At 39.0% G+C, this 26,835-nt stretch overlaps 1 protein-coding gene across 2 annotated transcripts in view; it reads left to right on the top strand.

Moving 5' to 3' along the window:
* BTBD7 (BTB domain containing 7) overlaps positions 1-26,541 on the top strand; it is a 114,150-nt gene extending 87,609 nt beyond the window's left edge. For both annotated transcript variants that reach the window (XM_074956151.1, XM_074956150.1), the window contains 7 exons: positions 490-565; positions 7,810-7,970; positions 8,362-8,505; positions 11,204-11,393; positions 16,809-16,987; positions 18,587-19,018; positions 22,694-26,541. In XM_074956151.1, coding sequence (XP_074812252.1) covers positions 490-565; positions 7,810-7,970; positions 8,362-8,505; positions 11,204-11,393; positions 16,809-16,987; positions 18,587-19,018; positions 22,694-23,509 — 1,998 coding nt within the window. In that variant the 3' untranslated portion in view covers positions 23,510-26,541. The remainder of the gene's footprint in view (positions 1-489; positions 566-7,809; positions 7,971-8,361; positions 8,506-11,203; positions 11,394-16,808; positions 16,988-18,586; positions 19,019-22,693) is intronic.
* Positions 26,542-26,835: the final 294 nt, after the last annotated feature.

Here is a 26,835-nt window from a genome sequence, read left to right as displayed (position 1 = left end):
AAGAATTTATTAAAAATGAAGATTTTTTTAACTCTAGAAACAATATTTTTTTAAAAAATTTTAAACTCCTAAAAGAGAGAAGGCAGTGGGGGCAGACACTTGTAAAATCATAATGAAAAAAAACAAACAGCGTTAGCAGGTTTGAGGAGGATTTATTTTTGTTTTTTTAAATAAATAGTCACTTTGTAGATTAGATGAATTACACCAGGTTCTTTGCAAATTGTATTGCTTTGGGAAACATATATTGTATAGCAGAACTTAAAGCTAGATATTCCTACTCTATCTTTTCCTAAGTTTAGCTATCAGTTTTACTACAAAGTACTTGAAGCAATAGTGGTACAGTAGAATGAAGGCTAATGTGAATATGCTTTTGTTGTGAGGTGACTCAATTAAGTTTTTTGTCTGAGAAATATTTGTATGTTCAGTGGTTCCCATGCAACGCATTGTTAATAAACTAAGTATGCATTGTGTTCCCTTTCTTTATTATAGGCAAGTGAACAAGATATTCTTAAGTATCTTGTTAAATGGGGAGAACATCAGTTGATGAAAAGAATAGCAGACAGAGGTAAGAACCTTGTTTTTAAAAATTGAATGGAATGGAGGACATTTCAAACTGATAGTTTTTAGTTCAAGAAAACATGTAATCTGACTATACTGTGAGCAAAGGAAAGCTAAACAAAAGCACTGCACTGGGAATTTGTCTTCACTGAGGGCATGTCTTCACTAGCAATGCCATAGCAGCGCTTTAACATGGCCGTGTAGTCACAGCATAGTGCTGGGAGAGAGCTCTCCCAGCGCTATAAAATAATCACCTCTATGAGGGGAATAGCTACCTGCGCTGGGATCACTGTCTACACTGGCACTTCACAGCACTGAAACGTTCAGGGCTCAAGTGGTGTTTTTTCATACCCCTGAGCAAGAAAGTTGCAGCGCTGTAAAGTGCCAGTGTAGACAAGCCCTGAAACATCAGCAGTAGCAAATAAACATTGTACTAGAAAATAGCCAAAAGCACAAGCACTCTTGATATTAGAGAGACAAGATAGGTGAGGTAATAACTTTTATTTTATCTTCTTCTGATAGTGAAAGAGACAAGCTTTTGACCTACACAGAGCTCTTCTTCAGGTCTGGGAAAGGTACTCAGAGTGTTACAGCTAGATACAAAGGGGGATCAGTTAAAATAAGACCATTTAACACAATATGGCCAGTTAACACCTCTACAGTCATAGGTAAGGCCCTACCAAATTCGCGATCTGAAATCAGTCTTTCCCTGTGAAATCTGATCTCCCCTGCTGCTGGGAGCCTGTGGCTCCTAGCTGCTAGTCCAGCCATGCTGGGGAGGGACAGGACTTGTCCTTCCCCTGCATGGCTGCTCTTGGTGGGGAGATCAGATCCACCTCCAGAGGCAGCACAGAAATGAGGGTGATACACCCTCTCTTCTGTGCTGGAGCAGCCCAGGAGCTGGGCTCTGGGCTTCTGCATCCGGGGTAGCCCAGGCTCAGGGCTTCTCTCTCCCCTCTTCCTCCTCTCAAACCTCCCCCCCCCCCCCATGGCTCTGAGCTTCAGCTCCTGTCAGTGTAGTGCGAGAAACTGAAACTGCTAACTGTAGGAATTTGCTACCTGTAGCAGTTACTCATATGTAAGGGATTGCAAAAAACGGCTATCTGTAGGAATTTGCTATATCAGATAGCCGTTTTTTACAATCCCTTGCATAAGAGTAACTGCTTCAAGTAGCAGGTTCTCGCACTACACTGGCTAGACTTGGGACTTCCTTAATCTGTCACTGGCCTGGACTATGAGCCCCCGGCTGGGATGCTCCTAGCGGCATAGGGGAGATTCTACCCACCTTCACCTCCCAGAACCTCCTCTAACTGCAAGAATCTCGGAGGCTGCTACCTAGGCAGCATAGAAGTGAGGGTGGCAATCTTGGACCCCCCAACAACTTTGCAACCCCCCCAGGATCCCATTTTGGGTTGGGACCCCCACGGTTACAACACTGTGAAATTTCAGATATGAACATCTGAAATTGTGACATTGACCAATTTTAAAACCCTCTGGCTATGAAATTGACTAGAGTGGACCCTGAATTTGGTAGGGCCATAGTCATAAGACAAAGTGGGTTAGTTGGTTACAGATTGGATTTATGGCTTCTTATAACAGTGTCTTTAAGTCCATGACTTTTGGTGTCTAGCAGAATTTTGGATTTAAGTTCCCAGGCTCATCTTCTGAAGGTGTTGTACAGCTATGGAGTGATGGTTTTTTGAGAAGCGTTCGTCCAGAGGTGATATGGTGTTTTTGTCTTTTATTTTTCTGAGTTCTTTCAAGAGCATAGTGATTGTCTCATTTCCCCCACTGAATTATAGGGACATTTAATGCACTGGATGTGGTACACAACATGTTGTAATAGTAATGTGTAGAACTCGTGGATATTGAAGGGTATGTTGTGGTGGGTGTTGAACATCATACCAGTGGAGATATGTCTGCAGGTTTTTTGCATCTGTTACGGCAGGGTCTGGTACCATTTTGAGTTTGTGTCTCCTGGTCTGTGGGGAACTTACCTCTGGAGAGGGGATTTGGGAAGGATTTCTTTCAGGATATGGTCCTCATCAAGTATGGGTTGTTATTGCTTGTTTGATACCCCATATACTTTCCTGTGTGGGGTGATAGGTGACAACTAGGGGTGTGTGGTCAGCAGTTTTTTTTCTGGTATTGAAGCAGGTTCTCTTGGGGTATTTGGGTGGTCCATTCCATGATGCAGTCTACTTCTCTGGTGGAATATCCTTGTTTGGGTAAGGCAATGGTTTTCAAACTGCGGGTCACGACCCAGTACTGGGTCGCGGAATGTAAGGCACTGGGTCAAGGCGGCTCATTCCCACCCCGCAGCCCTTACCCCCACACCCCAATCCTCTGCCCCAGCCCTGAGCCCCTCCCGCATCCCAAACCCCTCTTCCCTCAGCACTCGAACTGATTTAAATCACTAGTCAGGAAGACTCAATTTAATCATGGATTTCTACATAAAAGTGCATTTTTGTTGGTTGTTATAACCTTAATACATATTCTTCACAACTCAGAGATAGATATAGTTTCATTTTTAGAACGTACACGCTATACATTTTTAAAGTGATTTATTTTGAAAACTTTTTAGATTAGTTTTACAGCTATATCAGAAAATGAATGATTGTTTGGTTATTTCATTTACCAAAGGTAATTGAAGCAGATATTTATGAAGTCATTGAGAGGTGAACTATCTCCAATTCCACTGCTTAATTGTTAATATTTGGAGGATTTTCTTCTCATGTTGTATTAGGAGGAGAACATCACCAGACAGACATTTAAATTGTTTTATTTAACTAAAACAACAACGTTATGTATTCTGGATTTTTTTTCTTCAACAGCAGACATATAATATATTAACAAAACAAGCATATGAATTTTTGAATTTAGTTAAACATTCAAGTTTTTTAAAATCAAGTTTGTTTTTGTTAAAATTGTATTAACTAAAATAGTTAAATGAAATTAAAAAAAAAATTAAATCGACAATGACAGCCAGCTCAACATGAGAAATTTAAAATATTGGTTTCTGTAGCTAACTCAGTTGTCTTCACCTTCACTTTCCTGTTTATTCATAATCTGGAAAGAAGAACAAGCTTTCCTGCTTTTTCAGGTCCCAAACGATTTCTCAGTTTGGAATGAATTTGTCCAAAGGAAGAAACTATTCTTTCTACACCGACAGAAGAAGCTACTGCTGCTAAAAGTGAGATCATCACTTCAACAGTCTCTGAATCCAAGTGCTTAAGTGACTTCCACCAGTTCACTGGTGCGACTTTCTTTAAAATATCATCAGCAAACATATATTTCTTGAAGGGTTCACCCTTAGATCTGAAGTTTATTATAGTTGGCATTATGGAGTGATGATTGCTGGATGTCCATGTCATAGCCAGCTTCTCTTCTTCAGCAGTTAAGGTTTGACCCTGGTACTGAGCATTGAGAGTATTTGCAAGAAAATGAGCTGGAGACAGTGCTTGTCCCATTAGTGTTTTTTAATGGTTGTAATTTAATTCTGTCATTGCATATTTCTCTTTTTAAGATCTCACTCAGTTCCTTCCAAATTTCAACAGCATCAGCAATAAAACAGCTGTTTCCCTGCAGGCTACAGAAATAGGCTTCAGGGTACTCAGCATGTGTTCAACATTTCTCTTAAGCCCAATGTTGTGAACTTTGGTTGTGACAGTGCCATCTATTTTTTCATGATTTTGTTCACAAACTGTCATCAGATTAGGCCAGTTCTTGATATAGTGCTCAAAACAGTCCACTACTGAGTTCCATCGCACGTCTTGTGGGAGAGTTAGCTTGGTTCCTCCCACTTTTTTCAGAGCAGCTGCTGCGAAGTGGTTGTTACGGAAGTTTTTTACAGTTTCAACAACATTAGCCTTTATTTCTGGAACACTGAAGTCTTTGGTTAGGAAGTGCATCAAATGAGCACTTGAACCGTATCACAAACTTATCTATGGTTGTTTCTAGATGATGGAGATTTTTTTTTTCTTTTTGCTACAGATGAAATATTGTGGCTATGTGACATACATTATGTGACTGAAACACTATCATTGGCAGATAAATCTGAAACTATAGAAAATGATGGTGATCTTGAAGGTGGATAGTTTTCAGAATCCTGTATGTTGAGGATGGATTCTCCTAAACAAAATAAGTCAATGCAGTTATTTAATTATTACCATACTGCTCATTTAATATTACTCACTGCATTCACTAGCACTCAGTACTTCTTTAAAGGTGAGATTGTAAAAGGAAGATCTGCCTATTTCAGCTATTTATTTTTTTTATCACAACTGCATCTAAAATGATAGTACCATAGAGTAACAACTATATTTTTTGCTCAAACATGAGAATTCAAGAATAGTCCAGAAGGAAGTCAGGCAGTCTTTAAGAAAGAAGTTACCTTTAAAAAAGGTTACCAACCTGAAGATCCTGCATGTTCAGACATGTTCCTTTCATCATCTTCAGTGCAGCTTCCTCTTGAAAAGGAACACTTCTCATGATGATGTTTCATTCGCGCAACCAGGCCTTGCATTTCTTTGTTGCACTGTTTGCATTTTGCACGCATGCCTGTCTTACGCACAGATGGAGGAACTTCATTAAAATTTTCCCAAACTGGGTCTCTTTTATGGCCTGCTGCCATTATAGGTTTTCCCTTCCAGTGAGAGAATATGGTAGATCTCAAATAAATGAAGGCTACACTCAGAAAGACCTCAAGGCTTCTGGAATATGCTGCTCAAACAATTTCACTTTTGTTTCTACTGCCTGTCCCCTCCCTTCTCACATTTATCCCCAGACGACTTCTCCTTGTCTATTCTGCCCCCAAGATCTTTTAGTCATTGAACTTTTTGAAACTCTTCATTTTTAGAGAGAAGTAAGGGATTGACTCTGTGTACCTGAATTTGCAGAGGGACAATAGGGTTGAAGTCCGTTATTTCTCATCTCCCTATATTATTTTATTTATGTATTTATTTAAAAACATTTTTGCTGTTAACAAGCATGTTATGTCTGGAGACGCAAATCCACACTTTGAGAACTGCAAAGCTAAGCATCTCTGATGGTATCTTCTAGACTGAGCACTGAGTCCCATTGGGGTAGATAGAAAGATTAACCTAAATAATCTATACAGAAGCCCCTGAAACTCCATAAAATTGGGTCCCTAATCCATGAACTATTGGAACTCATTTATAAAACTTTTCTTAAACATTACATGAACATATTCTCATACTATAGAATTAGAATTTATAATCCCTATTCCATGAAGAGAGATCTTTGAGCTATAATGTGTCTTTACATCGGATTTTTTTGATAAAATGCTTTTTGAGGAAAAAAACCTATTTCTTAAAATTTATTTATTTATTTACTTTAAAATCATTTTTATCCACCCTGGTTTTGTGGTGCATTTGTTCAGAAGTTCTTCCTCAAGGTGGTCCATGAATAGCCATTCTAGTACTCCTGGCTATTCCAATGGTTTGGATAAAGTTTGTTATTGAATGTAAAATTGTTAAAGCTGAAGATGAAAAGGATGAGTTTTACAATGTCTGTGGAGTGGATATCTCAGTGTTGTCCATTGTCTTCTAGATATTTGAGACAGGCAGCAGTTCTATTGTTTTGAGAGAGATTGACGTATTTAGGAAGTACAAGAATGGTGTTCTGTGGGAGGTTGGTGTTGTGGAGTTTCTGGAGAAAGTCAGTTGTGTCGTGGAGGAAACTGTCCCTTTGTGTTGAGTGGTTTGAGGTTGGTTTAAGAGTCCTCATATTCCTATAGTAAGAGTGCTGTGGCCAGATAAAATGGGTCTGCCTGGGTTCCCGTATTTGTGTATCTTGGGAGGATGGGGGATGAGGTTGTATAATTTCTCAGAGTTGTTTGGGAAAGGATTTGATGATATCCTTAAATTGCTGGTTGAATAGTGGTGTGGGATCTTCTTTGATTCCTTTATAATAGGTGGTATCAGAGAATTGTCAGTTGGCCTCATTGACGTAATCATCGTGGTTGAGGACTACAGTGGCATCCCCTTTGTCTGCTGGTTTGATCCCTATCTGGTGGTTGGATTTCAGGGACTGTATAGCTGTCCTCTCCGCAGTGGAAAGATTGTGGTGGATGTGATGCTTGTTAAGAATTTCACTGATTATTTTCCTCAAGCAACTAATGTAATGATCAAGTGTGTAGTTTCGTCTGCTGTGGGATGTCCAGTCAGATGATTTTTTTCTTATGACTGTCTGTGGGCGTATGACGGTAGTTGTGGGTGGTGCTGTCTTTTGTTGTGAAAGAATTGTTTGAAGCAGAGTAAGCAAAAGAATTCTTCTAGTTCTCTTGTAGTATGGTGTCAAGTTCTGTGGTGGGGAGAAGTTCAGTCCCGTGGAGAGTACATATAATTCAACTGCAGTTAAAGGAGCATTGATAAGTGGAGGATTGGGTGTAGTGTCCAAGTGGTGGGTCCTGGTTTATGGTTTCTCCTGAATGTGGTGTTCCATGGTTGTCAAATAGTTGTAATTGGTTCCACTTTCTGTTTTTGTGGTGGGTAGCTGTCATCAGGTTTTTTATAGTTGTTTGGGGGTTCTTGCATGATCTCTGGGTGGGTTTCCTGATATTTTTTCTTCCAGTGTGTAGAAGCATGTGATTTCTTGTTTTAGGTAATCCCTTCTGGAATATGTGAGGTGCAAGAGATGGTTCCTCAGTTTTTTCTGAAGTCGTTCTGCAGAGCTGTTCAACATATTTGCAGTTGTATGTAGTAAAATGTGTGTTGTATCTCAAGCAGAAATAATGGGCTGGATGTAGAAATTACTAGATGGATTATATGGCCAGTGCTGTATAGCTGACTCAGTTATGATAATGGTCCCTTTTGCCCTTAAAAATCTGTGAAAATAGTCTGGTCTTTCTTGGAAACCACTGGGGAAAGGGAAAGAATCCACAAAAGAGTATTGAGGAACTACCAACAGTTGGGGATGAAAAGAGTTTTTTGTTGCTGCAGGAGCATGGTTTTGCAAAGGCCTGAGAAATATCTATACAAACCATCTTTCTGTCAGTTTAAGCAGTAACAAGCCAGATAGAAAATAAATGTTGGGGAAATGGCTTTGGGGCAGGTGACTCTCATCCATAGGAACCAGACTGGATTATGCTGGTGGCATGCAGGTTCATTTTGTGGGAAAACAATACCAGACACTGTCCTTTTCCTTCCTGCAACAGAAAGGTAGAACTTCTGTTTTCCTATTAAAAAAATGTTCAGGTGGAGACAATATATTTATTATTCCTTTCCACAGAGCCCAATTTACTGAGTGGTACTGCCCACAGTGTGAACAAACGAGGGGTAAAGAGGCGAGATCTTGACATTGAGGAGCTGAGAGAGATCCTGTCTTCTCTTTTACCTGTTGTCCGCACTGAGCACATTTTACCTATGAACAGTGAAATACTGAGTGATGCTGTAAGTTTTTCTTCTCCCTCACTCCACAGTCTACCTTTCAGACACACAGATCTAGCCTATGGGATTTTATACTTCAAGCAGTGCAAAAGTCCTGGGTTATTTTACCTTTTTGAGATAGAAGCACCAAAATGTTATCAGTCAGAATATTTATAAACTTTTGTTATGAATAATTATCCTAAAATAATGTTTTTAATGCAAGTTTTGTGCAAAATTTAAAATTTGGAATGACTAGTGAATTTTGGATCCAAGTGAGTACTACTTGATTAAAAAAAAAAAGATTTCACTTAAATTCCTCAGGGAATATGGCTGTACCTATTCAGAGTGTTTGGTTACTAAAATATTAGTAATATAAATTGTAATATGTTCAGTTTAAAAATTCTGTCTCTTACAGATGAAGAGAGGCCTCATTAGCACCCCTCCTTCAGATATGCTACCAACAGCAGAAGGTGGAAAGTCAAATGCCTGGCTACGGCAAAAAAGTGCTGGGATATATGTTAGGCCACGACTGTTCTCACCATATGTAGAGGAGGCAAAGGTAACCATTGATAATATGTGGACATTACTAAACTGGCGTCAACAAGGAATTCTGCAGACATAAAGTTTCCGTATATCTTGTATTGTGTGCATGTGCTGGTCTAAAATACTAACACTTACAGTTTAACAAAGCTTATGGGCTTGATCATCAGACCCAAGTCTACAGCTTGTCGGAGGAATTTTGACAACTTTTCTAGTCAGAATTTCCTGATTCACTGAAATCAAAATGTTTTGATGAGTCTTTGATTTTGATGAAATTCTGAGGGAAGACCTGCCTGGTGGGCTGATGGAGAGCTGAGAGCCTAGGGGTTCTGGCTTCTGCTAGGTGGAGAATGGCAATTCCACCTTTCAGAGAATTTTGAAATTTTTGGTTTTCATTCCAAATGTAAACTAAGCCACATTTTAAAATCTCTAAATCCTCTGCAAAACAGAATGACTGTCTTTGTCCAGCTTTTCTGAAGCCCTCCATTGTGCACCTCTAACAACCGTCTTCCCATAACTCACCTTAAGGTAGCAGCTGAGGTGTAGGTGATGTTCTAGGATAGGCTTAGGAAAGGGCCAGGGCATGTCTGTGATGGGGCCAGGAGTATGATGCAATCTGGCAATCCTGGATCACAGAGTGACCCCTTGTAGACCACTGCTACATGTTAAAGCAGGCATGACTTACGCCAGGAGCTGGTTTGGCCTCAGCAGTGTGTAGGTTTGGGTGGCAGAAGGGCAGTGTAAAGCCAGCTATTCTCATGTCCCAGCGCTGCCCCTCCACCTCTCTCCCCCCATGGTGCTCTTGTGCATCTGAAGATCGAACTTCTGTAATCATAAGAAGAGTCCATAAGCATGTGAGATTTTGACGTGTTTTTTTTGAGGGGAGATTCCTAATTTGTTCTTCATGGGGTCAAACTAAAGAAATTCCAACATTAAATTCCTTTTTGCTACCATTAAAGGGCTCTTTTGCTAATGTTAATCGGAATTCATTCCTCCATGTTTTAGATCTTACCTAAAACAAAATTGGATCTGGCCAGAGTTACTCAAAAGAACTAAGACATTTGCACTAAAATATCCACATTACCCTCTAGTTTGTGTGTTAGACTTAGAGAATATTGTTTAAAATTTCTAACACTGATGTAAAAAGAAAAGGAGTACTTGTGGCACCTTAGAGACTAACCAATTTATTTGAGCATAAGCTCTCGTGAGCTACAGCTCACTTCATCGGATGCATACTGTGGAAAGTACAGAAGATCTTTTTATGCACACAAACCATGAAAAAATGGGTGTTTACCACTACAAAAGGTTTTCTCTCCCCCCACCCCACTCTCCTGCTGGTAATAGCTTATCTAAAGTGATCACTATTGTAAGGAGAGTGATCACTTTAGATAAGCTATTACCAGCAGGAGAGTGGGGTGGGGGGAGAGAAAACCTTTTGTAGTGGTAAACACCCATTTTTTCATGGTTTGTGTGCATAAAAAGATCTTCTGTACTTTCCACAGTATGCATCCGATGAATGAGCTGTAGCTCACGAAAGCTTATGCTCAAATAAATTGGTTAGTCTCTAAGGTGCCACAAGTACTCCTTTTCTTTGTGCAAATACAGACTAACACGGCTGTTTACTCTGAAACCTAACATTGATGTGTATAGCGGCAAGAAAAGATATTGGCTAAAAAAGTTAACCATAATAAATCTTTGATTGTAACTTCTATTAGTGTAATGCTTTTAAGATAACAGATTTAATATTTGTGGTTTTTAGCAATCTGCATGAGGGTGCATTACCACTAGTCTTAAGGAAAAACAAGATGATACATTCTGTAAATGTATTTATTGCCTGGAATCGAGGTGTCTGAGTGTGTTTGATTGCTTGGTTCCACTGTTTCTAAATCAATCCTTAAGTATTTAACTTTGTATGTGAAAAATTGATTCTCATGAACATTTTATGTTTGACCTTTGATACATACATACTCATTTTGCATCTAGTGATTATATATGTTAATTCATATACCAGATTAGTATTGTTATGCACAGAATTCACATATTTCCAGTTTCATCAAATTCTTATACCTTCATTAATGTTTAGATACCTAAATTACCCTCCTGCTCATGTAAAGGAATCAGTTTAGAACTAAATGAGAACTTTAATCAGGGTGTCCATGAAAATCCCCTTCTGTCATCAGTTGAGAAGTTTTAAGGAAGCATGTTTCACCTCTAGGAAAGGTGCATAGTGTGTTGGCTTAAAGGAAGGATTATCTTTAAGAGTTATAGCATTAGGAGTCAGGAAATATAAGTAATATTCCCGCCTCTGTCTCGAACTACTTGTGTGACCCAAGGGGGGTGGAGGGAGAGCAGACTTGACTCTCCTTCTTCCATCTATAAAATGAAGATATTATATTTCCAGCATTATCTGTGAGGGGTGCCTAAACTTACTTTGTTGATTGTAAAGTGCTGTGAGATTTTTTGAGTGGAAAATACTCTAGAATACCCAAGTAATGTTATAAATTGGGAGCAGAAGAAATGGGTTTGTGTACTGTTGGGCCTTCATAAGCACTGTACTGTGCTTCCTATGTACTCATGTTATCTTTTGAAAGAATTGATCTGCATATTTCAAGGGGCAGTAGTTGGTTGTGTTATGGTTACTCCATGTGGAAAATATGACTTTGGAAAAGTAGTAATTTTTTTTAGCAGTTCTTATTATCTAACTACTATTATTTTAGTCTGTGCTAGATGAGATGATGGTGGAACAAACAGACCTAGTTCGTTTGCGGATGGTTAGAATGTCCAACGTCCCCGATACCCTCTACATGGTAAACAACGCAGTGCCACAGTGCTGTCATATGGTTAGCCACCAGCAAATCAGCAGTAATCAGTCCAGTCCTCCTTCAGTTGTTGCGAATGAAATCCCAGGTAAGAATGCTAGCAGATCTGCAGCAAACTATTTACTCTTCTCTGGGGGTTTTGTTCGTGGGGATTATTAAATTCTTGTTGTTTCCCAGAGTTTTCACATCTGGGGTTGGTAGATGGACTGCTTGTTTTAAGAGATTTCCTCCAAGGACTCTGAGTTTGGGATGAGTAGGAATTTTTTTGAATAGAATTCTAATTGTGAGGGAGAGGCGCCCTGGTAGAAAGGGTGCTAGTATTCAGTTAGTTTAGAAGCACTTTTATAAATGAGACTAGAATCAAATATCTACTTTACAGAGATGTCCATAACTGATAGCATTCAGCTATGCCACCAACAGCAGAAGAAAGAAATACTGCCATCCTATAGACTAGACTCAAAAAAAATCAACCAAATGTCAAATTATATAACACGTTGCACTGTGCCAAATTCAAACACTAGTGAACTGCCAATGGGAAAAAGTTCCCCAAAATAAGTTGGCCTTGACTGAAAATGTTCTGCTGCCACTCCTGAAAAATTCCACACCAAGGACATGGAATGAGAACATCTTGACCAATCTTAAATGCCATTGTAGCTGGGTTCTGAGCAATTCAAGGTTTAAAGATTGTCATCAACACTTTGGCTCACTCTTTGTTTTCAGGTGTGAGTCAGTGCAGCATTTTGAGCACAAGGATTTTGTTCTGGTAGTGGCCCACCTTATTTAATGCTCCACTAACAACATGAAAGAGGGATTGTTTAGCCAGGTTCATGAGCAGGGAAATCACTAGAGCTGTGGACTGAGCCAAATAGGTTTGTGTTACAGGCATATGTTACAACAAGCTGTGCACTCATGCCAGGAGCCGTCCCTGGAGCACAGAAGCAGAAAAGAGCTGGCCGCCTGAAGAACCAAGCAGCGTTCTCCTGTCTGTGCTCCAGGGGCTAGGTATGATTCTGAGCTGATCATTCCCCCACAAGGACAAGATTGAACATTTTGGGCTGGTAGCGTGACATGTTTCTGAGGCTTTGTGAACCTCTGCTGAACTGTGCCTGCAGTATTCAGGTTAGGGTCAGCAAACTCTTGTCGGGGTTGCTTTGGACCTGTTTGAGTTTGTCTGAATCAGAAATCATGCAAGAGCTGAACTTGGCCCATGAACTCCTGAGTGAAACTATATTGTTCTGTATCCTGCTTCTACAACACTCATGTCATCCAGAAACACTAAAATGTGTGTGATTTTAGAAGATTGAGTGTGTTGACTTATGAAAAATAGCTCCAAACTCAAGCCAGATTATTGTTAACAAACCTTTTGAAGGGAAGGCTGAGTCATACTGCCTTGAAATCTTCCTTTCATATAGTGTTACCTTGATACATACAGTGTTTAACTGTCTGAGTGTTTTGCCATGGTGAAACAGAGTACAGTGGAGTTGCATCATCCGCACATTTAACTTACGCTAATTCAACTATATGCTCTCAGCAAAAAAAAAAAAGAAAGAAAAATAACAATAACTCGCGGTAGTGGAGTCCTGTAGAAGAGTCAGTGGGAGAGCGCTCAGGTCGATTTATTGTGTTTAGACTAGACGCGATAAATTGACCCCCGCTGGATTGTCGCTGCTTGCCGATCCGGTGAGCACCTCACCGCGCTGAGTGTGATTCTAGTGTTTAAAGATACGTATTTTTTGTACAACATGGCCCCTAAACACAAGCCAACTACTTCATCTGGTGCTCAACCGAAGAAACAGCGATCTGTTCCAACGCTGGAGGAAAAACTGGCTGTGTTGGACTTACTGAGGGGTATGTCGGTCTCCAATGTGGTGCGTAAATATGGCCGCAACGAATCTAGCATCTGTGTCAAGATTTGAGAGAGAGAAATTTGTCAATCCATGGCATCAAGTGCTCCAATAACTGCTAAGGTGAAGAGCCAGGTGCGTGATAAGACTTTAGTGAAGACTGAAAAGGCATTAAACTTATGGCTGGAAGACATGAACTGTAAACATGTGCCTATCGTGTGAGAAAAGGCTCTTAGCCTCTACGCGCTGTTCAAACCTCCCATCTAAGAGGGACAGCCTTCTGATGAGAAGGAATTCAAAGCCAGCCAAGGTTGGCTTAACAGTTTTAGGAACCGCTTCAACCTCAAAAACGTGCAGACTACTGGTGAAGCTTCATCTGCCAATGAAGAGGCAGCAAAAGCCTACCCCGAACAATTAAAGAAAATCATAGAAGAAAGGGGCTATCTTCCGGAACAAGTTTTTAATGCTGACGAGACTCGGCTCTTCTGGAAAAAAATGCCCAACCGCACTTACACTTTGAAATCAGAAAGACAAGCCGCTGGCTTCAAAGCAGCTAAAAACAGTTTGACTGTGTTGTTTTGTGGCAATACAGCTGGGAATTTAATAAAGCCGGGCTTGCTCTACAGGGCTGCAAATCCCTGTGCCCTAAAAGGCAAGAACAAAAATCTCCTGCCTGTGTTCTGGCAATCAAATAAAAAGGTTTGGGTGACGGCAGCATTATTTCTGGATTGGTTCCACAAGTGTTTCATTCCGGAGGGCAAGCGGTACCTCGAAGAGAAAGGACTTGACTTTAAAGTGTTGCTGATCGTAGACAGATGGCTCCTGGCCATCCTGAGGCACTCTGGTTTGCGCATAACGACATTGAAGTAGTCTTTCTCCTTTTTATTCTTTCATTCTTCCGTCGCTCTCTCTCTTTTTGACTATATGCGATTTTCACCTTACACGCTGACTTCAGAACCTAACCCCCGTGTAAGATGCAACTCCACTGTATAGAGGTTTGTTTGAGACTCTTAGAGATATTGCAGATCTGCACGTTTTTACTATGTTAGTTCATATGCCAGAAATAAAAAAGAAAACATTTTGGAAAAATTAGCAAGTCTGATATTGCACCAGGGTGGATAAAAATCAATGATTTTAAAAAAAAAAAAAGATAGCTCATCATGGAATAGGGATTATAAATACTAATTCTATAGTATGAGACAATATATTCATGTAATGTTTAAGAAAAGTTTTATAAATGAGTTCCAGCAGTTCATGAATTAGAGACCCAATTTTATGGGGTTTCAAGGGCTTCTGTATAGATTATTTAGGTTAATCTTTCCATCTACCCAATGGAACTCAGTGCTCAGTCTAGAAGATACCATCAGAAATGCTTAGTTTTGCAGTTCTCAGACTGTGGATTTGTGTCTCCAGAGACAACATGCTTGTTAACAGCAAAAATGTTTCTAAATAAATAACGTATAGAGGTGAGAAATAACAGATCTCAACCCTATTGTCCCTCTGCACATTTGTGTACACAGTCAATCCCTTACCTCTCTCTAAAAATGAAAAGTTTCAAAAATTTCAATGACTAGAAGATTGTTGGGGGTGGAATAGATCTGGACAAGGAGAAGAAGTCTGGAGATAAATGTGAGAAGGGAGGGACAGGCAGTAGAAACAAAAGTGAAACTGTTTGAACAGCATATTCCGGAAGTCTTGAGGTCTTTCTGAGTGTAGCCTTCATTGATTTGAGATCTACCATCCCATTCTCTCATTAGAAGGGAAAACTTACAATGGCAGCAGACCGTAAAAGAGACCAAGTTTGGGGATAAGAACCATGCAAGAAATATGTTTGCTGATGATGTTTTAAAGAAAGTCACACCAGTGAACTGGTAGAAGTCACTTAAGCACTTGGATTCAGAGACTGTTGAAGTGATGATCTCACTTTTAGCAGCAGTAGCTTCTTCTGTCGGTGTCGAAAGAATAGTTTCTTCCTTTGGATGAATTCATTCCAAACTGAGAAATCATTTGGGATCTGAAAAAGCAGGAAAGCTTGTTTTTTCTTTTCCAGATTATGACCAACAGGAAAATGAAGATGGAAGACAACTGAGTTAGCTGCAGAAGCCAATATTTTAAATTTCTCATGTTGAGCTGGCTGTCATGTTGATTTAATTTTTTAGTTAAAAACAGTTTTAACAAAAACAAACCTGATTTTAAAAAACTTGAATGTTTAACTAAATTCAAAAATTCATATGCTTGTTTTGTTAATATATTATATGTTTGCTGTTGAAGAAAAAAACCAGAATACATAACGTTGTTGTTGTTTTAGTTAAATAAAACAATTTAAATGTCTGTCTAGTGATGTTTTCCTCCTGATACAGCATGGCAAGAAAATCCTCCAAATACTAATGATTAACCTGTTGAATTGGCGATAGTTCACCTCTCAATGACTTCATAAATATCTGGTTCTATTACTTTTGGTAAATGAAATAACCAAACAATCATTCATTTTCTGATATAGCTGTAAAACGAATCTGAAAAGTTTTCAAAATAACCTACGTTAAAAATCTATAGTGTGTACCTTCTAAAAATGAAACCCACATCTATCTCTGAGTTGTGAAGAATATGCATTAAGGTTATAACAACCAACAAGAATGCACTTTTATGTAGAAATCCATTATTAAATCAAGTCTTCCTGACTAGTGATTTAAATCATTATTTAAATCAAATCCACCCTGTACTGCACACACTGTGGTGATCTTTATGAAACTAGAAGCAATTGATGTTTGATTGTCGTTACGTGACGTGGTGTTTATTTCACCTCTGAAATGCAAATACCCCATGCATTACTCTTGCTGTCTAATCCATTTAATCTTTGTGGACATCACAGATGGTAATATTTTGCCATTGGATAGCTGGTGAGGTTCACGATTCAGACGCTGCATTTAGGGAGGCTTGAATTTAACTTTTCTCAAGATATGCACATGTTACTAGGGACAGAAAATTCACGAAGAAATATCACCCATCTCCAGACAGCAGCAAAATGTTACATGATAGTTGTGCAATAGGATAACCAAATAACCAAAATTACATATGATTTCCTTTTGGAAAGGCTTCTAATTATTTCAAGGCAGCTGCATAAAACAGTGTAATTTTCACAGGTTTATGTTGGCTTAAAACTCATGTAATTTCTTTAAAATGCATTTTCTGTAGTTATTACTGGTACTATGATCTTGTGATCCCAGTGTTCCACCAAAAACATAAATTGCGCCAAGAATATCAGCATATTGTTGGCCTATAGTATTCTAGAGGGAATGTGCAGTTGAGATTTAAAATATCATGGCCCCCAAATCATAAAATTCCTGCATCCTGTAAGACGTTTACAAAGAAGAGTATATTTGTGGTTCGCTTTCGTAAAAGCCAGAAAAATGGCACACATCCTTAGCACTAGTTTATTCTACACTTTATCCCATAAAGATGCTCTAAGGCATTAAGCACAAATATGTAAGTCATACTATTCTTGGCTCGGTGCCGGTCGTCTTCAGCAATGTAGTCAGCCTAACATTAATTCTGAATGAAAAACTAAAGTTAGTCACGGCGTTGAATTGCTTAGTTCCATTAATGTCTTAAGAAATAAATTCTCATGTAACTTTTCACTGTCATTTTTTTTCCCCCCACAGTTCCCCATCTCCTTGTTGTTAAAGAGATGGTCAAACGGCTCCAGGAACTCCGTCATACTGAGCAGGTTCAAAGAGCATATGGTCTTAATTGTGGAGAAGGAGCCACTGTCAGTTATGAGATTCAGATTCGTGTATTGCGAGAGTTTGGACTTTCTGATGCTGCTGCTGAGCTTCTGCAGGTATGGAAAATTGTCTGGATAAGTTTAATTCCTTTTCCAGAGTGATTTGGTGCAAATCTTTTGAAAACTGAATGTTTGACTAGGACTGCAACAAAAACAAACGTATAGGTGTTCACTACTTTTTTTAATCTGCCCTTGTATTTACACTCAGTGATCAGGCACTAGTAATGAACTGCTTGTTGGAGGTGTAGAAAATTGGATGCTAGAAAGAGGGTGGTATTCATACATCATAAAATGGGCTTGGAAGTGAAGAATTTTTACCAGTGAGAAAACGCATATTTTTATTATATCAAATAAATTAAGCTTATTTCCAGCATCAACCAGCAGTGGCATTTGTTGAAAGAAGTGGAGGAGACACAGAAGGAATTTTAATGCTTCTTTTTGGAAAATATGCTATAATGTGGAGTGAAAATGTCCAGTGCCTGATTCCAGTGACGTTGGTTACATGTAGTCTCAGAATCTGAGAAGCTGTTGTCATTGTCACTGTGCAAAGCACTTGATGTTCAGACATTTCTCTCTTACCTTTAAAAAATTCTCACTGGGGAAAGGGCTGATAATCGCACAGACTCAAAGTAGATAGGAAGGTGAGAAGGTCTTTGCAATAATGTAATACAGTGGTGGTAAAATACACTGTTTTTGAACCCCCCAGGGGAACACCAGTAGATTTTTTTTTAAACTGATTACACATAAGAATTCTTACATTTCTGTCACTTAAAACAAACAAACAAAAAAAAAACCCCAACCACCCACTAAAGAAGAGTTTTGTCTTTTCCTCCACTTGAACTGGTTGGTTAAATGTTGCAAAAACGGTGTTCCAGTGCTTGACACTGGTTTGAATTCTGATTTGTTTATTGGTTCAGTAACGTTTGCAGTGTTTGCTATGCATGAACATTAGAGAATAGGTATACTTGTCCCCCAAAATAATATAGGTATTACACAAGCATTCAAGCATGAGTAGGAGCAGACTGTGTTCACTATTTATTATTTGCTTTTTGTAATTTGTTGGTTATTTTCCTGTTTCAAAAAGCTTCCATCTAGACACGGAGCAAAAATTATACCATGTGACTTAAGTGACCACTCACTGTAAATAGTGAAAATGAGCAATTTGTGAACAACTTTGAGGCTGCAAATTGTTCATCCAAACGACTCTGAATACTTAAGAATAACAAATTGGTTCAAGAACAAGTCATGAAGAGTGAAAAGGACTAAATATTTAGATAGTAAGTCAGTCCTTGCCCCCTAAAGAATTTACAGTGTGCCTGTACAGCACCTACTGTGATTGGTGGGAAGGGAAAGGGGCAATTTTGACTGAGGCCTCCAAATGCTGCTGGAATGCAAATAATACATTTGGATATCTTGATCACGGTGAGTAATTTGACCAGTGAAGCTGATGCAAGGCTCTCGCCTCTGACTCGTTCGTGATCAGCTCTTCGTCACCTTCTTTGAGTTTTTCAGTGTATTATTTAAAATGCTGGGACTAACTAGTCATTGTACTAATCTTAGATTACAAGTCCCAGTCTTTGGTCAATTTTATAGGAAATCTGCCCCAAAAACCGCAACTTTTTTTAATCTCTTCTATTTTGTTGCGTTCCCTTGCAGAATCCTCACAAGTTCTTTCCTGACGAGCGATTTGGGGATGAAAGTCCACTCCTAACTATGAGACAGTCTGGACGATGTCGAGTTAACAGCACTCCCACTGCAGAAACCATGTTTACAGAACTTGACTCTTATGTGGCCTTCCATCCACCACTGCCCCCTCCTCCACCTCCTTACCATCCACCAGCTACTCCTATTCACAGCCAGTTCAAAATGGGCTGGAAGCAAAGGGCGCCGAGTCAACATCCCTCACGTTCCTTTTCTTATCCATGTAACCATTCACTGTTCCACTCCAGGACAGCTCCTAAAATTCCCCCACCTGTCTACTTACCTGGTGTCAAAGCAGCAGCACCCCCTGATTGCACTAACACTACAGGACTGGGGAGACAAACAGTAGCTGCAGCAGCAGCAGTAATGGCAGCTGAAAAGCAAGCAGTGAGTGCATGTTTTTTCCCCCCATTGAAGTAATTTGTTAAAAAGGAAAGTTAAGGTGAAATGTAATGACATAACATGGCTTGGAGGGAGGTGCAAAGGCTGGGTTTATAACTCAATAGGGAGCATAAATAAACCTTCTTCCCCCCACCCCTTCTGTAAAATACCTGAACCATCATGGTAGAGGGAGCCAAAACAGAAGGAGCAGAACTAGTGGAATAGACAGGGGCATAGGTGGATGTAGGTGTTAGTCTTGCGATACACATTCACTTGAGAAGTAATGTAGACAGACAGGCATGTGGAGGAAATCCATGGAGAGTTCTGAATGCCTGGGGGGTAATTTTGAATTGGATTCTAAAATGAATAAGCCGGTGGCAGGTGATGGAGAATGGGATATATGCATATGTAGAAAGCGTTCATGGATTAATATTTAAAGGTAAAGAAAAAATTGTGTAGGAAGACTGGTTTCCTTGACTGAAGCTGACTTCATCATATGATTGGTTGTATGTCTGGATAGAAATGTAATTGCTAAAAGCACATTTTAAAAAGAAAAGTTTTAATGTTGACATTACTTGATATCAGTTCTAGGACTCCTAAACCTGTTTTGAGACTGCATGTGCATGTCTCCCAACACACTATACTTCAGTTTCTGAAAACCTGCTTATAGTCACTCAGATCTTTCCAAACAATTTATATTTACTTAAATCTGAACTTCTGTATGCTTCTGCACCCAAAGGTGACTTGTTTTTCAGTTGGTAAAACTCAGTTCAGCTCTTTCTAAATCAGTAGTTCTCAAACTTTTGTACTAGTGACCCCTTTCACATAGCAAGCCTCTGAGTGCGACCCCCCCCCCTACAAATTAAAAACACTTTTTTTATATACATTTAACACCATTAGAAACGCTGGTTGCAAAGTGGGGTTTGGGGTGGAGGCGGACAGCCCACGACCCTCCTGAGAGGTCCCGACCCCCAGTTTGAGAACCCCTGTTCTAAATTATTTGAACTTGGGAGAAATTGTTTTCATATTTTAAGAAAAATATTCAAGTGCTTTCTTATGATCCCATTGCAAAATAGACCTTTTTTAAGTGATTTCAAGCTTGCCATGTACTTATTCCTCATATTAAGAAATGCCTTTGACATATGTTAGTGTCTGAAAGTCATGCACAAAGCTTGCATGCTTATTTGCCGCTAGATTATTAACAAGCAAATATATGGTGGGAACTCCACAGATTGGAGTGAGTGAAACTGCTTTTAAAGAAGGAACTTGATTTAAAGCACTTGTGTGTATGCTGCTTTGTGTTCTCTTTAACATTAACTTAAAGAAACCCCCCACTCTCTTGAATGCAAAGTAATAACTAAGTATTTAGCATAGGAATTGCCCTACTGGTCTCTGAACAGTGACCAATACTAGATATTTCAGAAAAAGGTGCAGGAAATCCTGTAGTAGACAGCCTGCCCACAGGAGAAGTTTCTTCCTAGCACACTCAGTTAATAATTGCCTCATGCTAAAGCATAAGGAACCATTTTAAATATCCTTTTATCGTTTCTAACATAACTTTAGACATTGTCATCATCCATATAAATCCTTTTTTAAAAAAAATCTTACGCCCTTGGCCTCTTTATCCTGTGGCAATGGTGCGCCAAAGTTTGTTTATATTTTGGGGTAAGAAGTATTTCCTTATTGTATTGCCTTTCAATTTCTTTGGTTGTCTCCTTATTTTTATATTATCTAAAAAGTCTAATAGGAATCCCAACTATCTTTTCTATACTTCATTATTTTGGATACCTTTAACTTGTCCCCTATTCATTTTCTTACCAGTTACAATCTTTTCAGTCTCTCTTCCTGTTGAAATCTTTCCATGTCAGTTCAATTTTCACTTTATCTCTGCGCCCTTCTTTTTCTGTTACCCTTTGAGATTGAGTGACTAGATTTGAACACAGTATCTCAGGTGAGGGCATACCATTAATACATAAAATGACGTAATACATCCAGTCTTTCCTATCCCTGTTTTGTTAGACATACCAATGTTTGCTCAGCATGTAAAAGTGGGTGGGGGGGGGGAAGTGTTAATTGAGGTAGGCAAAAGTACACCTGGGTATTTTTTTGAGTGATTACAATTAATTTAGGAGCCAGAAACATGTATGATTGTTTCAAATTATTCCTTCTCACTTGCATTTAACATTGACTTTTTACCTGCCACTTATGCTGCCTATTCACCTATCTTTGCTAGCTCCATCTGAAGTTCTTCTGTCTTCTCTAGTCTTGACTAAACTAAATAATTTTGTCATCTTACAAATTTTGTCATCTCACTACTCACTCCCTTTTCTAGATAATAAATATATTAAACAATTCCAGTCCTAGCAAAGAATCCTTGATAGCGTATCCTGCTGTATCCTTTTGCCATGCTGAAAATTGACTATTTATCCCGACTTGTCTTAGTTTCTAATCAATAAAAATGTTTACTTCTCAATCCATGAATATGTAGCTTCCTCAGTAGCCTTATATGAGGGTTCAAATTTGTCAGCTTCTTCTCCTTTATCCATTCTTTAGCCAGTGTGGTCAAATAATTCTAGTAAAGTAGAAACGCACAATTTTCCTTCACAGCCCTTGTACTAGGTTATCCCTGTCAAGTCGTGTTCATCTAATGGTTTGCTGGAGATGATAAAAGTAGAAATTATCATTTTCCTGGGAGGTTTATTGGTCTGTAATTGGCAAGATCACCTCCAAACATGTAACAAGGAGAGAAGAATCAATTTCATAACTACCACAGCAATTTTAACTCAGCCATATTGTGTGCATATAAATATACAAAGCATAAATGTAATTATTCTGTATTTACAAAATACAGAATATGTATACGTGCAGAGAAGTTGCAACCAGATATATACATTTCCTGACTTTTATGCATTTAAATTCTCAGCCATAATGTTTCACTAATGTTGTGTTTTGCACTGAATGTATATTTTTTGAAAAACTAATATTGTAGGTGGCTGAAAGCAGTCATATTTAAAGTTTGTTGACTGGCAGTCTGAACTTGCACATGTAATACATTTTATGTTGTATTGTTTATTGAACAAAGGACTAAAATAATCTTCTTTGTCAATTGAAAGTAGCTACCATTTCATAAGGGAGTGGGGAAGAGAGATTGGACATGGTTTGCTCTTTGCAAGGGAGGGACATTCTCTTGGGATTTGATTAGTTGCATATTCCAATGTAGAAATGATATGCATGATCTTTTGCCTTTTACTTATTCTTTCCAAGGGCAATGTGCAGAGTTGGATGTTTTCAATAGTTGCTTCTCAGTGCTAATTTTGGGTAATAACCTGCTTTTAAAGCTGGTTAGTGTGGATCAAATGTATGGAATACAGTAGATGAGTCCCTCCTCTAGGAAACTGAAAAGTAAACTACTGATTGGTATGGTGGGTGTGTGTGTGTGTGTGTGTATATATATATGTATAAATATAAATATTAACTGATTTGGAGTAGCACATGCTCTTAAACAAGTTTTGAAACAATGTTGAATTTACTGGCCAGGATTGCTCTAGAAGACTGAAGTGGGTCAGAAAGGAAAAGTATCACCAACTACTAGAGAAAATGATGATATAGATAAATGTTATTCAAATATAGAAGTAAAGGAAAATCCAAATAAAGTTAACTCTTTTTTTCTTTCTTTTCTAGTGTACTCAGCCCATGTTAAATGAGTTGATGCCAGATATTGCTATGGGTGTGTCAACAATGTCTCTAAAGGACAGAAGATTGCCAGAGCTCACTGTTGACACAGAATTAAGCCAGCCAGTGGCAGAGGTCGGACCTGGACCACCCCAGCATATTTCATGTATTCAGACTAGGCACATACACAGTTCTCGAAAGAAACATGCAATAGAGCAAAAAATAGATACTCGAGAAAATCAACAGGAGTATCCAGATTTCTATGATTTCTCTAATGCTGCATGCAGACCTTCAACTCCAGCACCTAGCAGACATACTCCTTCACCTTCCCAAGGCATGTATTTTGGTCCAGATTTGTATAGCCACAATAAGGCATCACCGAGTGGCTTAAAGTCAGCCTATCTACCTAACCAGTTATCTCCTAAAAAGCAAGAGGATTCTAGGAGAGAATATGTGCTTTCCCAAGATGGGCATCAGCACAGACAAAAGAATGAGCCAATACACCTCGATGTCTTAGAACAACCTCCCCAGCGGTTGGACTTGGCATTGGCTGCCCAGGAAAATGCTGGTAATGGCCCAGTTCACATCAGGGGAAGAACAAAAATGGAAACTGACTTAACGTATGGGCTAACCTCTAACAGACCTTCACTCTCTACGTACAGCTCTGAGATACAAGAAGAGCGATCCAGCAGGAGACTGACAGAGGAAGAGCCTCTGGAACACGAAGCACAGAGAAATACAGATTTGGAAAGGGAAGATGCAGTAAGCAGAGGAAGGAGGTCTCCAAGCAAACCAGACTTTCTATACAAAAAATCTGCCCTCTGAAAGCAACCTCCACTATTTCTCTGTGCCTGAGAGTTGTGAAACACCCCGTTCTTCACAGCTTTTGGCCTGACATTTGTCAGACAAATTCATTAATGCCAGCAGAAAACTCAATTTTGCTCACTTTTTTTGTATATACATTGCTTTATTAGAGACAGCATGCTATCAGTTTATTTTGAATGCTGCTTCTGGGTTTATTTTTGTGGTTTGAAGATATTAAGTCTTTACAAAAAAATAGCTGGCACTTTTTTTTTTTTTACAGATTGGTAGCCTTTTGCACCTGTACATTTATTTTACCTGTATTCGTTTTGTACTAATATGTTAAACTTTCTTGTTACATTTAAAGGACTGTATTTTCATACTTCTGCATTTTACCTTTCACCTCCCAGTTCTCCATGTGCATTGGGTTGCACACTATGAAATGTATTTTCTTATGAGATAGTAACAATGTGTTTATTTTTGAATTATTGTAGGAATTCCAAAGAACAGCACATCAGAATACTTTTTTAGTAACATTGTTGAGGTCTGAAATCTTCCTGGTCTATCACTACTGCAAATCCAGTCTAATACCATTCTGTTTAACGAGTCATGGCAGCTGGTCTCCATTCATTCTGATTCAGCAAGTCTACTCTAAAACATATGGCTGAGGCTTTCAAACGAACCTAACGGATTTCGATTTCCAGGTCCCAGTGAAATTCATTTGAAGTTGGGTGTTGCTGCATTCGACTCCTTTGAAAATCTCAGCCTACGTTATCTGGTCCATTTGTGATTTTGGAGAACTTCATGGGCACTGAGAAATACTTATTATCAGACTCAAATGATTGATTTGCGAAGAAAACTTAGAAATACTGCAGATTGATCGTAACATTACTGTGCTAGACAGGATACCCTTGAATTGGGCTGAGTGAAGGTCAGAGTTCAGAGGATTCATGCCAAAACCTAAAGTTCTATGAAGATCAGGCTTAGTATCTGATGATGTCTAAATTATAACACTGTCAAATGAGAGGGCTGCCTCTCTAGTGGAGGTGCTGAAGTGACTGCTCATTGCCTTCTTTTGTTCTGCCTATGAGAAAAACAAAGGGCTTTAGTCTACCTGATGTCATTCAGTGTTCCTTAACATTTTAAAGTCTTGAATTTATCATTTCAGCCGTTCTCTCTTGTGAACAAATTCATGGACTGAAGAGTAACTGTGTTAGCTTCATTGGTTGCATATGGCTTAGTACTTTTTAAAATTACACCTCTAGCCCCTTGATTAAAACAGTAATTTTTTTTTTTGGGGGGGGGGGGTCCTGACTCTTCCACTAACATGAATACAAGATAGAGAGGAGAGACTGGTGGTTTGCCAAGACACGTCCCTTGCCATTGTGCTGCGGTTACATGGTATAAGGGGTTTAGTGATAGTCATTGGAAAGTCAACACTTGCCAATAGTTACCCCACACTTATTTCCCATTCTGAATGTTGTGAAGACTCTGGTATATGATACCACAGTGTAGTAACTTCTGGTAAATGCCTTTTTTTGGGTTGGTCACTATAACGAAAGATCTTGTAGCAGTTGAAGACCTCAATCAGTGTGAGCTAAAGACTATTTTAACCTTAAAAATGCTTAATGCTATTTAAATGTAAATCTTTTTCAATTTTCTTTAGTATAAGTCAATTTTCATGTAAAAGATAGGTGTCTCTTCTTGCCCATCCCTTCCCCCCAAAACTCAAAAACAACCTCCCCGCCTCTCATTAATGTATACAAGGCTTAGGAGCCATAAGACCTTATTGTGCAACTATATACTGAATTCTCAATCTAGAAAGTGGGGGTTGGGTAAACTATCATGGGTTTGTGATCTAGTAAATCATAATCTCTCCTGCAGCGCTTTCATACCATGTTAAGATTCCTTTAAGGTACAGTCATGTTAGTCTAATGATACTGGGTGGTGAAGGTTGACTAAATCACAGTTGATAATTTGTCTTTTTCATCTTAGGAGGCTTGGTTTGAAATCTGGGTTGGGTCACAAGTACAAAATGCATGTGGTGATTCTAACCTCATGTCTAATCTATGTTGTGTTCACAGAATTGTAACACAGTGTGACAGTTGTCCTCACCTCCAGCAATGGTAGGATGGGTTAACACTGGTGTCGCACTGGCTAGGGACTGAGGTGCATTGGTCTTGCTCTGTGAAGTCTGTCACAACATTTTCTAACACTAATTCTTAGCCATACGTATACCCCCTCCCCCCGCCATGCTCATGAGCACTAAAATCAATGTAACCCTCTCCCAAAAAGTAAATTACTACTTGCATTGAAGCCTGTGTTCAAATGTTAGTAACTTGATCACTTTAAATCCTAGCTTCCAACAGAAGACTGACTTTTCTGTATAACTTACTTTACCTACACCTTGATAGGTCTGCTTACAGGAAACCTGTTTTAGCTATTGACGATATTTGATGTGGTACAGTATGGTAAACTGGCTCAAATCTCTTAGAAATAGTATGAGTAGTTATTTGATGGAACTTGTGGAGGGGTGGCTTGTGAAGAAGGCTGACAAGTTTTTTGAGTATATTTTGAACGCACCCATGAAATGTGTTTGTGGTGGAATATGTTGGTGAGAAGCTTTTTATTGGAAAGTTTGTCTGCCCTTAGAAACCAGTTGCCACTTTCAAGATCTCAGAAGCTGGCATTTCACACCGTCAAGCAGTACTTAAGGAAAAAATCCATGAAAAAGCGTGATGTCCTCGACAGGCCATAAGACAATCAGGCCACTAAGACAATCTACACTTTCACTTAAGCATATTGATCTGGGAAGAAGATAGAGAATTGCTGCTGATCTGAAAATATTTTCAGCGGAGGGTAACCGTTTGTCATCTTTCATTGGGGTTTTTCTTATTTTAGATTGTAGGATTTAATCTACATTCTGAATTGTCGGTAAAGTGTAATTACTGAAGCCAAAAGTTGCATGAGACAGCATTATAGTAATTGTCCTCTAATCCCAGGGGTGTTTTATATTTTTGTGTATAGTAAACATACATCACTTCCCCTCCCCCCCCCCCCCCAAGTCCTAACCAGTTTAGAAATATCATCAGTTAAGTGAGATGATTTTTTGTTTTTGTTTGTTTGTTTTTGGTGGAACCTCCAGGTAACAGTGGAGTGTCTCTTGCAGATGTATCAAAGGAGTGTTGTCTAGTTTGTATTTCCTGTGTCATCACTGGAGTCTCCTTGAGAAGAGAGACTTAGCTTGTAATGCTGACAGTTTTTTCTTCTAGTTTTTAAGTAGTATAGGCAAAGTAGGCCAAATTATGCCCTTGGTTTAAGTTGATACAACCCATTTTTAGTGAATGGAG

The sequence above is a fragment of the Natator depressus genome, chromosome 6, assembly GCF_965152275.1.
Source record: "Natator depressus isolate rNatDep1 chromosome 6, rNatDep2.hap1, whole genome shotgun sequence".
Taxonomy (NCBI): domain Eukaryota; kingdom Metazoa; phylum Chordata; order Testudines; family Cheloniidae; genus Natator; species Natator depressus.
Note: the sequence above shows the minus strand (reverse complement) of the source record. Positions and strands in the feature narration are given on the sequence as shown.